This window comes from Dipteris shenzhenensis, chromosome 1 (genome assembly GCF_047967505.1).
Source record: "Dipteris shenzhenensis isolate YYH24624 ecotype China chromosome 1, Dip_SZ_1.0, whole genome shotgun sequence".
In the NCBI taxonomy this organism is placed as follows: domain Eukaryota; kingdom Viridiplantae; phylum Streptophyta; class Polypodiopsida; order Gleicheniales; family Dipteridaceae; genus Dipteris; species Dipteris shenzhenensis.
The window spans coordinates 23164298-23180756 of NC_141596.1; the positions used below are offsets into that span (position 1 = coordinate 23164298).

The 16459-nt window shown below is 46.7% G+C and overlaps 1 protein-coding gene across 4 annotated transcripts in view; it reads right to left on the reverse strand.

Annotated features, from left to right (window-relative positions):
* LOC147905558 (CwfJ-like family protein) overlaps positions 1-16459 on the reverse strand; it is a 107091-nt gene that overhangs the window by 81463 nt on the left and 9169 nt on the right. For all 4 annotated transcript variants that reach the window (XM_087373328.1, XM_087373319.1, XM_087373302.1 and 1 more), the window contains exons 6-7: positions 15732-16379; positions 4933-5003 (exon numbers count right to left, since the gene is read on the reverse strand). In XM_087373328.1, coding sequence (XP_087229454.1) covers positions 4933-5003; positions 15732-16379 — 719 coding nt within the window. The remainder of the gene's footprint in view (positions 1-4932; positions 5004-15731; positions 16380-16459) is intronic.

The window sequence follows — 16459 nt, forward strand, 5'->3', positions numbered from 1 at the left end:
TCCAAAGACTCGAAAGTGATCCACTGAAGGCTTTCTGTCATTCCAGACCTCAAAAGGAGTTTTTGTTTTTAAAGCCTTAGTGGGAGCCCTGTTCAAAATGTAATTGGCACACATCAAACCCTCTAGCCAGAATTTATGAGGCATGTGTTTGCTTTTCAGCATACATCTGTCCATCTCCATGAGGGTTCTATTTTTCCTCTCAGCTTTGCCATTTTGCTGAGGGGTCAGCCTGACTGTGAGCTGATGCACAATACCCTTTTGCGTGAGAAAAGCATCGAATTCTGCAGATAGGTATTCCCCACTCCCAAGTTCGAAGTCTTCTGAAAGGCTTTACACTTGGTTCCCTTTGTTACATGATATCCCTTGTACATTCATAGGTGGCTATATCCTTTTGGATGAACATGTGCCACCATGACCAAAAAATACCAGGTATTCTGAGACGTTTCCAGAATACTTCAGCCCATCCCATGGAGGGGGGTTTGTAGGCCATCTTCTAGTGGTTCTAGTGATGCCCTATAGGCCATGGCATGTGCCTTGTAGGCATAAATATAGGCACTTATAGTCTTAGTGCCTTTTAGGCCACCTAGGACACTTAGTCCTATGTGACACCTAGGACACTTAGTCCTAGGTCTAGGTACAAGTACTTTGTACTCCTTTTTTCACAAGACTAGTTGACGTGACGTCTAAGACTCTATCGACACTTTGCACCTTGCTCTCTCTCTATCATCTAACGATCCTACATCAGTGTCACATGTGCCAATAATGCATCATATACCGTGAAGGTATTGAGCAAGTTGCTCTTACTTCTGTCTCTGGTAGTATTGTTACTCTGTGCTTTAGGTTCCAAGCATTCGTAAGAACCTCATTTCTATTTCAGCCATTGCTACATGTGCCTTTCACGTTCTTTTTGATGGTGTTAGGTGTGCAGTGTATGATGCTACACATGCCTTTACCATGGTTTTGAATGGCACATTGTCTAGAGGTCTTTAGAGACTTAATGCTTATGACAGATGTTTGGATGATGATGCTGCACTTGCCGATGCACATGCCTTTGCTCTTGATTCTACCATGGCAGATACTCATTTGTGACATGAGAGGTTTGGACACCTCAATTTTGGAGCCCTGGTGAAGTTATATAAGGAGGATATGGTTGTGGATCTTCCCAAAATGCATATGCCCACCAAACATGTTTGTGAACCATGCTTGCTTGGTAAGATGCACCGTGCTGCGTTTCCCAAGGATGGGAGAGTTGGTGCTTCACGCAAGCTTTATCTGGACCCATGAAGGTTGCAACCCTTGGGGGGTTCTACTATTTTGTCACTTTTATTGATGACTTCACCAGGTACACTTGGATTGAAATCCAAATCTGAAGTTTCTTCATGCTTCAAGCACTTTATTGCCATGGCTGGGAATGAGAGTGGGCTGCACATTGCTCACCTTGATACAGACAGGGGGGGTAAAAACATGTCGAAGGAGTTTGTTATTTTTTTGGCTTCCTGTGGCATCAATCATCGATGCATAGTGCCTTATACTCCTCAATAGAATCTCGTGGCTGAGCGGAAAAATAGATCAATGATGGAGATGGCAAGGTGCATGTTGAAAGGCAAACATTTTCCTAAGAAGTTGTAGTCAAATGCGGTCATGTGTGCAAATTACATCTTGAATAGATGTCATACAAAGGCATTGCAGACTATCACACCTTATGAGGCTTGGACGGGTCAAAAGCCTCGCATTTCCCACATGAGGACTTTTGGATGCTTAGCTTATGCTCATGTGCCTTCACAGAAACACACTACGTTGGATGATAAAGCTGTCAAGTGCATTTTTCTTGGGTATAGTTCAGAGAGCAAGAGCTATAAGCTAATCAGCCCCGCCCGTTGTTGATGCCCCTGACATATTTGACATGATGCCTTTGTTTCCATCCAATGCTCGGGATGATGCTCCATCTGAGGTAGTACCTCCTCCATCTGTTGGTCATTTGCAGCCACATGTGCAGCCAGAAATTCAGCCTGATATGCCTCTCATTGATCAGGATCATTTGCACAGGGCTCTTGACCAGGAAGAGCAGAAATTCAAGAGCCCAAAAAGGTACCCCGTTGGCTCCTTGACACATTAAAAGACAGCAAACAAGACACTCCTCTGCCAGCCCGTACGAGAGCAGCTGTCCGTAAAGAGCATGCTAGTTTTGTTGCTTATGCTTTGGTTGCTACAGCATGCAATGAAGAGCCCTTATGTCATCAAGATGCCTTTCAAAATGATTGTTGGATGAAGGCCATGCAAGCTGAACTGGATTCTATCCATCAGAATAACACTTGTGTGATTTGCCTCCTGGCAAGAATGCCATTGGAACTAAGTGGGTTTACAAAATCAAACGGAAAGCTGATGGTTCAGTGGACCGTTACAAAGCCCGTCTTGTTGCTAAGGGCTATGCTCAGCAGCATGGCATTGACTTTGAGGAGACTTTTGCTCCCACTTCCAGGATCACTACTATTCGCATTATTATTACCTTTGCTGCCCACTTTCATTGGCAGATACATCAGCTTGATATTAAGACAGCTTTCCTTCATGGGTATTTGCAGAAAGAGGTCTATGTTTCCCAACCTCCTGGCTTTGAGGTTGAAGGTTCTGAAAGCAAGGTATGCCGCTTGAAAAAGGCCCTCTATGGATTGAAGCAGGCACCTCGGGCTTGGTATTCGAGAATTCATACTCATTTGCTCACACTTAACTTTCAGAACAGCCCTACAGAGGCTACCCTTTACATCCGCAAGCGTGGGACAGATTTGCTAATTTTAAAACCTTTATGTGGATGACATGCTTGTAACTGGGACACATGCTGAGCAAATTGCAGATTTCAAACTTGATTTGCAGCAGACATTCGCTATGTCTGATCTTGGTCTTTTGCACTACTATCTGGGCATCCAATTCGCTAGCAGTGAGGGGCATTTTGATGTCACAATCCAAGTACATTGGACAGCTTTTGCAGCGTTTTCAGTTTGAGGATTGCAAGCCAGTATCCACACCATTAGAGACTGGTTTTCACTTCTCTTCTGAAGATGGCAGCAGTACGTGTGATGTCACTCTCTATCAGCACGCAATTGGTTGTTTGATTTACCTTGCCATACAAGACCTAATCTACAGTATGCTGTCTCACAGTTGAGCAGATATATGCACCGCCCATCTATGCACCATGGGCATGCCATGAAGCGTGTTTTCAGATATCTCAAAGGAACTCAGCATTTAGGCCTTCTTTATGGAGCTGATACTTCACTTGTCATGCATGGATTCACTGATAGTGATTGGGCTGGTTGTTCGGACACTCGTGTGTCACATAGTGGCAACTGTTTTATGCTTGGTACTTCATGTGTTTCTTGGTTCAGCAAGAAGCAGAGTACAGTTGCTACTTCTAGCTGTGAAGCTGAGTACAGCGCAGCCTTTACAGCTACAATGGAGTGTGTTTGGCTTCGGAAGCTACTTGCTGATCTTTGTGCATGCCAGACTGCTCCTACCGTCATCTTCACTAATAGTCAAAGTGCTTTAGCTATTGCACGCAATCCAATTTTCCATGCTTGCACAAAGCATATTGAGGTTCACTATCACTATGTCAAAGAGTGATTATCAGCAGGTGATATTGAGTTGTCTTATGTTCCCACTGAAGACAACTTGGCATATCTTTTGACGAAGGCAAAGCGTATACTCCATCATACATAATGGGGAGTACACATGCTCTCACATGCAGCTTTGGCAGTTAAGGGTCCACTAGGTCGTGATTAAGGCTCGAATTTAAGGAGAGGGCAATCCAAAATTACTCCCCATTCTCTTCATCCAAGCTACAAACTGCTTATGAAAACACAGTGTTTTTTAGTCTTTTCCAAACAATTACCTCTAAGAAAATAAGCTAGACAGAATAATGCATCACAAAAAATAAATAAGCATTATCAGAGCCACAAGACTTGGCAATATCACAGCCTCCAATATTTGGAGAGCCCAACCTTGATAATTGATGGCAGCAACCTCATGAAACTATCTTAGGCTTATGAATGACAGTACCACACTCTCGAGGGCATAAAATCAAGGCACTTCCAGAACCTGTAATCGAGCTGGCAGCTAGTACTTCATGCACATGCCATAATTGCTTTTTTGTGTAAGGAGTTAAAAGGGTCCTTTGACTGTACCATCCTTGCTATTGGTTCCTTACTAGGTAGTAGGCCTGAGGTTCTGCAGAATACGTACCAGCAGGGCAAGTATCTCTTCTGCTTCTGAGTTGGAAAGAGCACTTCCTAAGGTTGGACAGAGTTATTCCTTCCTACTAATGTTGATTTAACACAGGTATTTTCCAGCTCAAAAACAGAAAGATTGTACGTTTCTGCACTTGAGTCTGGCACATACACTGTGACTATTAGTTTCTATGAAAAAAGAATAGGAAGGATGATCTGCATTCTTCCTCTAGCTTGTAGTGACGGCAGCACAGGATCTCAAATAGAGTTATCAGCTGTGGGAATTGTAGACAGCAATGAATAGAAAGGTCATGACTGCCAGATAAGAGGATGAGAAACCTCTGCCAATGGCAAACTTAACTCCCTGAAGCTATTCACAGAGAAGAAGATCACAAGGATATAAGACTACTTTTTAACAGAAGAAATGAATCAGTTGAGGTGCAAAAAGTCTGAAAAAGCACTCAGATCAACATCTTCCAAACAAATTTTGGTTCTGGAAATTCACAAAACACATAAGATCGACACTACTACAGGCCTTGTGCTGTCTTCTGTCTGCTATACTTCTCTTATTTCTTAAACTCATATTTGCAAATTCAAGACAAAACTCGCCATGAATTAATTTATTGTTTTAAGCCTCTATAAACATGCAAATCAAACCATGCAGCCCCAATGCAAGTCTAACATAAAAATCTGAGTAGTGAGTAATAGCCTTTTGTACCTTGAATCTCTGCCACTTTCCCAGTGTTTAGACAACTCTGCCTCCTCTTGTCCCAACTTATGCGCTTGCTTCTGAGAAATAACAAATTTCACATAAGTAAACAGAATCATCTGCTTGAAATGAAATCTTGGAGACCAATGGGTCATCTATTGATAAGAAACCAGTCCATGGATCTATAGCGCTCTTCACAAAGTCATTAAAAACTATTTGTGTGTTTATTAACTTGATTTTGTGTGCAAAACACACAACTATATTCAATTTCATCAAGAACAAGATTGCCGAATGAAAAAACTTCTGAGAATTTTTTAGAATTTTTGCTCTTTCCTCAGGTCCTCCTGTTTCATGGGAAAATATCACACTACCATTAGGCTTCTCTTTCCTTCAGGAAGCCCCTAATGAAAGTCGCATGCACATTCGTGATTCTCAATTGATCTCATGTGAAACCACTCTATGCTTTTTAACGACTTAGACAAAGGAATTTACATATTTATTTTGCAGACTTTTTCAAGATGCTCATAGATGCATGTTGGAATTGGAAATTGCATACATGAGAGTTTGCAGAACTTGACAACTTGCTCAATTGAGAGTAACAACCAAGAGATATACACAAATTGGTATTTGCAGAACACCTTCGAATTTACATTTGGGTTAAGGGGCTAAGACGACCCCCCCCCCCCCCCCCCCAATCCAAGCTCTTTTTATTGCTTGAAATGGAGATACAAAGACCAAGGTGCAATGCACCTTACAAACTTGGACTCAAACTCTTGACATGGACATAGACAAAGGACTTATTTACAAGTGCAGGACGAGTGCTCAGGCGGAGCTATACACAAGGAATGACTCGAAAGCTGATACTAGTGGGAACTGAGTACCTCAATCCGCATCAAAATCTTGTAAACTTGGTTGAAAGTTGGGTCGTTGGCATATCCTTATGTTATTTCTTCATGATCCATCATATTCTGGTGTTTAGAAAATATTCTCTGACTATCATTGAACTGCTGCTCGCCTTGGTTATGGAATTAATGGGAGTGATTGCTATTTGTCTTACAAATAGCACGATGTCACTCATCTTCGACCTATATCCACTTGCTTGGTAAATGTTCTTTTAAATTTCTATTTATTTTAAAATATCTAAGATAGTATGTTTTGCAAAAGAATGAAGATGTATTCCTTCTATTCAGTTAGGTCATGGGGGCTAGGTCTAGCATTGGAGGGTGGACCCCCTTGCTTGGGGTTATAGGCATTAGTGACCCACAAGAGTGGTGCCCTCTCTCAAGAGGGACGTCTAAAATCACACCCAACCTGAGTATCCATTTCTAGGACGAATCAAATGTACAGATTCCAAATCGACGTGGCAACCATCCAAGAGACATGGGTGTGAGCCGGGAGACATGCCACGAGGCATGGAGATACAAGATAAGACTCCAAACCAATAAACCTCTTAGCTGAAACTCAAAAGTGGCTCTACAGTAGGTCAATGTCTAGGACTACCTGCTAGGAACAAGTCGGTGAAGTTAGAATTCAATTATGACAAGTTTGAATTTTAGGGGTTTTGTAACACGTGGCAGGCTGCAGGCTGTAGGAGGGGGCAAGTGGCAAGGAGGAGAGGGGCAAGTGTATGGTCGGCACCATTTGGTGGGCTGAAAATGCCAAATTGGGCCAGCCCAGCCCCCAAAAACTTGCCATCTTGGGCAGATTCTGGGCTAGGCCTCGGCCTCCCCTCCCTCATCTCACACAAATCCCACGCCTCATTTTTGCCCCTCCTCCCTCCTTGGTGCAGCAGCCCTCCTCCCTTCCCCATCGTGGTGCAGCCAGCCTTCCTCTCAGGCCCTCTTGGTGGTGCAGCTATCTTCTCTCTCCTCCGCCAGGCTTTTCTCTCTACAGCAGCCACTTTGTCTCTCTACAGTTTCAGGCTTCTCTCTCTGCGGAAATCTGGCCCTTTCTTCACCTCTGAAGCAGCAGCAGTACGTCTTTCTCTTCCCCCTGTCTAGGAGCAGCAACAACACTCTCTCTCCATGCTATTACTCCACTCTAACACTTTCTCTCTCCTCCCTGCATCACTTTTTTCCCACTCCAGCCCCAAGATCTCATCCATCCAAGCAAGAGGGCTGCAATTGTACCAAGGGCTCCATAACCAAGAGAGCACAATTGGAAGGGGAAGTTTGAATCTGAGATCTGTTTATTTGCAGAGCATTTTTCACATTGAAATTTCCTCTTTTTCTAGAGATCTAGTGCATGCAACTAATGTGGGATGAAGTTGTGATTATGCAGGCATCTTCCTTTGTTACACTGCATATATCGTTGTCCCCCTTGCGACAAGCTCACTGTCCTGCAGCCTGGGCCAATCATTCATCATCTGTAACACGAAGAAGAACGCTCAGATGACAGGAAAAGTATGCATTGGTCCATCCAACTCTTGGTAAATATCAAAATGGCTAAATCAACTTCCAATTTTAGCTGTGGTTCTGCTTTTCTTATGCAAACCAAGGCCTGCCATAATCAGTCCTCCAAGAGCTAAATAGGAGCATCCCTATTGCACCTGGGCCAATAATTCTTCATCTGTAACACGAAGAACGCTCAGATGACAGGAAAACTATGCATTCATCCATCCAACTCTTGGTAAATATTCAAATGGCTTAATCAACTTCCAATTTTAACTGTGGTTCTGCTTTTCTTATGCAAACCAAGGCCTGCCATAATCAGTCCTCCAAGATCTAGATAGGAGCCTCCCTATTCCAGGATCTTCAACTACTCAAGTCCCTCATTGCCTCCCAAAACAGTTTGCACGATTCTGTATCAAGACCTCAATCTAGGACGTACAGGCTGTTCTGTTGAGCACTAAATACAAATCCTCCTTTTACAAAACTCATTCCCTCTCTTTTTAAGAATATATCTCAACTCAGCTTTACTTATGAAGGTTGCATCATAAAAATGAAAAGACAGAAAAAAATACAAATACAGTATTTGGTTCAGAAGAATCGATGCACAAAACTTCAAGACTTTGCCATGCCTAGCATGCTATGAAACCCAAAAAAAAGAACCTCACAGGTCACAAGCAGGTGCATGTCAAACACAGCCAGATACCCTGACCCTTATATTCAAACATCTACACACAAGACAATATGTTCCTTGCCCCATAATCAGATGGTTAGGGAATCGCTGCCTCTGCTCCCGCTAGCTGCCCCGCCTCCACCTTCCTCCCCCCCGCTACCTTCTCTCGCCTCGCCGTCCTTGCCTCGTCCTCGGCGCCCTGCATTGGTAGCCGCCTCAGCTCGCGGCTGTGAGCCACCTCAGTTCGTGGGCAGCAAGGCAGCCCTCAGCTGGCTGCTCTCAGCCCGCTCCTGCAGGCCTGCTCCTCAACCCAAGCCACTCCAGCCTATCGACCTCCAAGGGCTGAGGGCCTTCCTTGCATTCAGCTCGCACCAAGGCCAGGCCCATCTTGTTCCTCGCCAGCCCGATCCCTGCCAAGAACCAGCCCGCTCCTTGCCAACAGCAGGCCGCCTCTGTTTGCACTTTTACGGGACAGAAGGGGATCTCTCACGGCCCTTGTGGGCTGTCTCTTGCAGCCTCCTTTCGACTATCAGCACCTAGGTTGTTTGGAGGCCGGCTCGGGGTTGTGGGGAGGCTGCTGGAGTCTTTGGACAGCGTGCTAGGTTCGGTGGGTGCAGCACTTCTCTCCCAAGAGGAGCCTTCAGCCCGCTTTGCTCGCCTTGGAGCTCCCACACAGTTCGAGTAGGTGTGGGTGGTGGAAGCAAGCTTTTCAAGCGGCCCTTTCTCCAACGCCTTATTTATTCTGTTGAAGGTCAAGCCTTGCACGGATCAGCAGCTCTCTCTAGAGACTGTACCTGGGCGGTGACGTGATCATAGCATTCTGGCTGTACCTCCCTTACGGGCGCTTTCCTCCCTTCTCTCTTCACCTTCTTCTTTTGATTTCCCGCCTTTCAGCGGGCAGTGCAGCTTTTTACTTAACCTAGTGATTCGATTCTTTGGTGGCAACCTTTGGTCTGGCCAAAGGGCAGCACCCTAGATCCCCACAGCTGTCAAAGTTCTTCTTTCACCGTCGGATAAGCAATAGGTACAGCAGGCCGTGAATCTTCTTCAAGATAGGGCAGTGTTAGGCAAGTTCGTTGGCCTCGCCCCCTCAAGGAGACAGATCAGGGATTGGATCCACGCCTGCCAGGCACTAGATGGTGACCACATTCAAGGGGTACTATCTATGGACGAGGTGTTTTCCTCCTCCAGCTAGGCTCCCCGGATACTGCTCTGTCTCTCGTGGAGCGTAGCCCTATCCTCCTGAGACCCCACTTGGTCTACCTCATCCCTTGGTATCATGGCTTCATGGTGGAGGACATGGACTCGGATACCATGTTCCTCGCTTCCCAGTGATGCTCCGATTCCCCAGACTTCCGAGGGAATATAGGCCCATCCTTTCCTCCATTGGACGAGCGTTTGGCACAGTTTTGGAGCACACAGCAGAGTCGGAGGCGGAAGTGGTGACAGATGATGGGGTTCCTCGACTCAAACTCGTGGTAGAGAGCCCGGATACCCTCCCAGCTAAGATACTCGTGCTGACAGATGATGGGGTTCCTTGACTCAGACTGGTGGTAGAGCCCAAATACCCTCCCATACGTGATTCTCTTGGAGACTCTGGAGGGGGGTACTTTCCGTCAGCGCCTGGAGGTTTCAGGCTTAACAGGCCAGTGTTTGAGGTGTAGACAGATGAGGCACCTAGCTCGTGATTGCACACATGGCCAGCACCAAACTCATCCCTCCACCCAAAAGGCACAGGGACAGCATAGCGACATGAGGGAAGAGGACTCAGAGGCCACCTAGGCGGACGCAGCAGGAGTCTTAGAGACACCAGCCAAAGTCGCAAACCCCCTGGGTAGATCCTTCGGAGGGTGGATGGACTAAGATGGGGGCAAAGAAGAGGAGCAAGTGGTCCAAAAAGAATTAACAATATCGTGCCAACCGTAAGAGGCAAGCACGGACAACTACGCAGTCACAGGGAGCTCCGAATGGAGACCCACAGGTATCACGTGAAGACATCCCTCAAGCCCCTCCGGAGGAGAGACTCCTCGTCCACCGCAGGACCCCCCACCACAACCAGACCTGGCGTCAGAGACCCTCAGAGCACCAGGGCCCACTGCCTCTTGGGCCCACCCCCCTTCGAGCTTAGAGGAGGAGCCTCAGAGGACGCAAATGCCTCCACTGCAGCACCCTTCCCAAGGGACAGTAGCAGACTCCACACAGTTTTCTTCTTCCCCTCCCGTGGACCCGCCAGCCTCTTTGTCGCAGCCCCCTTCCGCGATGTCTCGACTTGCTCCTTCCCCAGTGATTACCCTCACCACCTGCCCTTCCCCTCCGGCCCCCTCCCTTGCCCCTCCGTTAGTTGCAACCCCCTCCTCGAGCACCTCGCCAGGCGCTGCAGCTGACCCCGCTTCTGCGAGCAAGGGCAAGGCAAAGACTCCTCCGTTGACCTCTCCTCAGTAGCAAGTCAATGCCCTAGGCAACTAGGACTCAGCCTCCTCTTCCCACAGTTCAGGGGAGTGGGGTCGTGTCGATGAGTTCGTGAGCATTCGCATGCGTGCTGGGAGGCCGTTACCGTGTGAGTTCTGGCAGTTGGGACCTTGGAACTATTTGGAGATTCCGGATTCTTACCCCATGCCCTTGGAGTTGACCATTCTGGTCTTGCAGCCCCATAAAGGGGGCATCAGTGCGGTAGGATTGAGCACCCACCCGGTTCGGATCCTCCACTTTGTCTCGTCAAGTTCTCCACTCCTATGGAGGCAAAGTGGACAGCAGAGCTCTTCGACGCGATGATGGAGCACCAGATTTACCAGATCATGGATGAGTGGATGGGACCTCACGACATGGACCTCTTGCTCGCTCACGGAGGTTCTGTGTACTTCCAGCTTGTGTGTACTTCCAGCTTGGCTTCTCTCCAACGAAGCTAGGGTCAGGCCTAGCTGTAACAATTATCTGCCTACTAGCGGAGAAGGCTTTCTCACAGCCTCATTACTGGACCCTCCAGCAATGCGCTGACCTCTTCGACGTAGAAGTGCAATACTCGGCACGCTGGGTAGGGATTGAGCCCATGGCGACTCTGGTTAGCCAGCGCACGGACATAGATTACTCTCCCTCCAAACCTCTGACGAAGTTGTTGAAGTCGGGTTTCTTAGAGTAGGCTCCCATGCACAGGCGAGCCTTGTTCACTGCTGCCCCTTCCCCATGAGTTTGACCGCAGTGAGTTGGAATGTGCATGGCCTTCATGACCGTGTGCATAGTCAGCCGCAATACCTGATTCTCATTCAGGAACTGCAGCGGGCTCTAGTAGGTGGACCAGTGGACTTTCTCTTGATCCAGGAGCACATGTTCTCTGCAGCAAACATCACACGCCGTCACCATCTTCTCCTTGGGTAGGCCCAGAGGTTTGGTCCCCAACATTGGGCAGGAGCGGAGGGGTCTGCATCTCAGCATCTCAAGCAGTAGCCCCATGCATTTTTGCGCAGGGTGAGCTCATTCCAGGCCGCACAGTGTGGATGGACCTTCAAGTAGGAGAGACTCAGATTGGTGTCTTGAGCGTGTACGCACCCACGTGCAGACAGCACCGCCCGGCTTTCTAGCGACAGCTCACAAATTGCCTCCCAAAGGTGGACTCATGGATTGCTTGAGGGGACTTCAATAATCTTGAGTTCCTAGAGGATAAGCAAGGAGGAGCCTCTTTTGCAGAGATGCCAGCAGGGGTAAGGAGTACTTGGGAGCAATTCAACTTTGCGATCCATGGCAGGGACCCCTGGCGAGAGCCTGAGTTTGAGTTTTCTAGGACCCCGAGCAGCCTGCGGTTCTCCTTTGGCCAACGGAGACAAGATGGACTATTGGAGCGTCTCAATAGATTCTACATCGGGGATTGGGCTTTACTATGCGGTGGCTCCATTGGTATTTAGCAGACACCACTATGTCCGACCATTCTCCAGCGGTCTTGCACTAAAAGCAGCCCCACCGCGGACTCCCCCAAAAAGGGGTTCGTATTTCAAATGTTCTTTTCTAGGAGGCGGACGTTCAATAGTTGATAGCAGTTCTCTGGAGACAGCCCAAGAGTAGACCCGAGGAGGGTTGGGCAGCTTGGGTGGCTGAGAGGATTCAACGTAGCAGTCAGGAGCTCCAGAGTCAGGCCCTCAGACTGAGAGCGACTCAGAGAGAGAGAGAGAGAGAGAGAGAGAGAGAGAGAGAGAGACCTTCGTAGAGACCTTGCATCTATCGAGAGACTCAGGGAACAGGACCCGGGATCGCTTGGAGTGTGCACGCTTGGAGCTACAGGATTTGGAGGTTCGCAGAACAGAGTTCTCATACCATTCTTCCCGGGCCAGGTGGGTCCACAGATAGGATGACCCGACAGTTCTTTCAGGCCACTGGACCACAGTCCGCAAGAGCCCAGCTTTAGCGGCTTCGAGACCCACAGGGACACATGCGCCCGGACCCGCAGGGGATCCTTGAGTTGACTACAGCCTTCTACAGCCAGCTTTTTCAGTCATAGGAGGTATCACCCATCACCATTCTGGTTAGAGAGGCAGTTTGGGAGCAGGTCCCCTCAGTAATTTCATCGGGCCTTACCAGACGGTTAGAGGCTCCTTTCACGGATGAGGAGTTGTAGGACACCCTTCAGGCCCTTCCAGCCCAGAAGTGCCCTGGCGATGAGATCCGGAAACGGATGGTTGTTATTGTAGCTGGCAACCAGCTCTTTCCTTTATTTTCATCGACAGCTCCTACTAGAAGCTGGTTGTATGGTTCTTTCAGGCATTAATAGAATTTACTTCTTCTTGCAAAAAAAAAATTTGTTACTTACCCTGGACAAAGGGCAAAGCCGATGATAACAAAAGCTAGTTACTAAACTAAACACATGGATTGACCGCTTTAGCAGCCTAGCTAAAAGACTTTCACAGCCTAGCTAAAAGACTTTCACTCAAGACGACAAATGTTTGTATCGACCCTATTTAGTTGATAATCCCATTTTCTAGTTTCCTTTTTTTTTCAACCTTATATCATCTATTATACATTTGTTATCCTTAGACATAAATGGCAAGAGTTTGAAGTGGAGCAATTGAAGCCATAATATTTGCAGGTTACAAGGCTGAATTGTCCCTTGCACCTTTCTGCAAATAAAAATGCTGGAGTTTGGCAACCAATCTTCTGCAACCTCAGTCTGAGGACAGATTTCCAAGAAGAAAATGTTCTCAACAAAGAGCTCTCACAAAGAATGACCCAAAACCAACCTGTGTGCCTCCTTAAGCAGCAAAATAAACTACATCCTGGTGACAAGTACAAATCTACATATGAGCCCATCCCTTGAATCCACACAGGCTGACAAACAGTTATCTCCAAAATATCCCACCAGGTACTGGCTATGCTCCTGGCAACACACTCTTTGCCCCACTAGACAAAAGTTCCATTGCCATAAAAGACTTCCGGCAACAGGACAAACTCATAACCTGCAGGCCTTTATGGCATCAGAAGCACTCACATGTGCAAACCGCCCAAGAATAAGTGGAGCTTTTGGAAGAACCCATCACTTCTAAACTGCAGTGGCCCCAAAACTATCCCTGCAGGCTTGTCCTCAACACTACCGGTTCTTACCTAGTAGAATGATGTCTGCAGTCTACTCAACCCATGTGTGTGTGTGTGTGTGTGTGTGTGCACGTGCACACGCACACGCACACATGAGAGAGAGAGAGAGAGAGAGAGAGAGAGAGAGAGAGAGATTCATCAAAGTCTGCAAAAAGCCAAAAAGTCCTATGAGACCAACAGAATTACAACGTGACAGAAAATAACCCCATAAGGAAACTAGATGTGGCTACTACAACCTTACTAATCTAACAAACAAAAGAGTATAGGAAAAGACAATCTAGGTGTGTGTATCATGATCTCGTGGTGGTAATGTCCTCTCATAGTCTAGCCATGGTTGATTCAAGCTATGCTCGTGCCTGGATGGGATCCCACTGAGAGCCCTGATTCTCTGGAACATGTCATATATCTCTGCTCAGCCTGGTGAACATGCAGACAAAGTAAAGCAGCTAGTCGGAGGGAAGCCATGGTAATGTCCTCTAATAGTCTAGCCATGGTTGAATCAAGCTATGCTCATGCCTGGATGGGATCCCACTGCAAGCCTTGATTCTCCGGAACGTGTCATATATCCATTGTTGTCTACCTCTCCTCTGCTCAGCAGGGTGAACATGCAGACAACGTAACACAGCTAGCCTGACAGAAGCTACAGCTAACCTGCCGCCACAAATGGGACAAGAGTTGGTAGGGCCAGTGTCCAAACTCCTGCTGGTTTGGTGACTCTGTGTCACAAACTCATAAACTCTGGGACTCATCCTGTGGTTGTGCGCAATATAGATGCAAACCCCATGTACAAGAAATCTGTGATGGCCCACTCCTGATGTCTCTTTCCAGTCCCTTCATGAGTCTATGTCTGTGTCAGGTGACCTCTTCCACGAAGTGGGTCGTCCAATACTAGTGCAAGTAGTCAATGATCCAGTGTATTCCTATAAAACCCTGAGTGAGCAGGCAAAATATTGGCCTCGAATCTCATAGTAGTGAGGGAATTTGTCAGCACAGCTCAGGTCCCATAGGCCGATTTTTTGGTCTTCAGAGATAATATATTCTTCTTCTTCTTCTTCTTCTATATCCACCTCATTTGTGTCTGAACATAGGTGCACAACCTGAGGTCTCTGCAGATGTCATGTGGCTGCAACCTCTTCGCTGCCTCAATGTGGAACGTCTTGACCTAACCCACATCCACTCGAACTCCATGACGTGCAAGTACCCGGCATCTACATGAAATTGTCCTCTGACGGTCAGAAGAAATGCTCTCAATAGAATGCCATTTTTGGTGGATGTGATTATGGTGGGGAAAACCATGTTCTCAGAATTGTGCCAACCCCTGGTTAAACGATGCTTGAATCCCTTTATCTGGCTTCAACCTTGAGCCCTGTTAGACACGTTTTGTCTCAACAGGGTTGTAATAGTGGGCCTCTCCATAACTTGAGCTCCCTATTGATTCCACTAGATCCAAGATGTTAACTGTTCTGAGAAGGGGCTAGCTTTCAAAGACGTCAGGCGGATCCCCTAGTACTAAGAGCCACCTAGCCACATGATTGTCTTCATTGTCAAGCATGATGCAAAAAACTACTGGCAACAATTCACAGAGCACCTACCAGTAGGGAAAGTCCCTATTGAACCAAAATATCGAGACTTCTCTTTGAGTCCTAACTCCCAGAGGGGACATTGACACTATGTTGAACAAATAAGAATATATATATATATATATATATATATATATATATACAATTCCTAGACAGGGCTTAACTGACCATGCTAACCATTACCCATTGCTATACTTGCCTACTAAGGAATCATGAACACCGTACACGGTACATCCACAAAAATCCTAGAAGTCATCATGTAAAGGATTGCCTCTGTCAATCGGCCATATTTATCCTCAACATAAAAGTGGATTGATTCTCCAAAAAACAGGTTTTACCAATTTTTTATTAACACTCCCTCGTATGATTGACTCACTGGTTAGCAACATGATCAACTTTCTAATTCAAACATAGAAAGCATTGAGAAGAGTGAATAGAGGCAAGGGAGGTGTAGGGCTGAATAGGGCAGGTTAAGCGCTTGACACAGCTTGCTCTCTAATGCCCTTTGTAAATACTTATGGATCCCTTGTACAAGATGAAGCCTCACTAAATCCAGAAAACCAGACACAACAGCCAAAGTTAGATTATCTTTACCAAAAGTTCATTGGCTTCTTGGGACTTGCCACGCAATTGTAACTGTAGAGCTTTTGCAGCCAACTGATTTGCACTCATGCCCTCAACTGATAAGCCTGATCCAGAGGTACCTATGTTTGCATTTATGCTATCCATTTGTCCACTCTGCTTGTCAACCTCCTTGTAGGAATCCCTAAGTTGCTCACAGTTATGCTGCTCCTTATCAAGAGCAGCTTGAGGGGCTTGTTTCTCATTGAACGTTTGCAGAAAGCTGCCATCATTTTGAAATTTGTTTGAAGCAGAAGCTGCAGCCTGGAAAATCTCAACATCCTCTGCACGCATAGAATGATCTTCTCTATTTTTGTGTCTCTTCCAACTTAAAGAGTCACTGACCCGTGGTGCTTTCATTCTACTATCCCGAACACTGACATCTTTCAAATATTCCCTCTTACTTTTGCTGATTTCTTCTGAAGCTTTATCATAGTCCTGCAACCTGTCCCTTCCTTCAGCTGAACGCCTACTCTCTTCCCCCTGTCCTTCTAGCTTGGCGTCATTTGAACTGCGATTCCTGTCTCTTTTTGCATGGAGGTGAGCATGTGCATGGGCAGCTCGCCTCGCTGAAACACTAACGGCCATTTCAGCCAACGAACCCCACCGTTCCTCCACAACCTTAAAAGCAATGAAGAAAAAAGCCTTGAGTACCTTCTCAGTATCCAGAACTTAAGGTCTAAAGTCAAGACTTGTTCAAA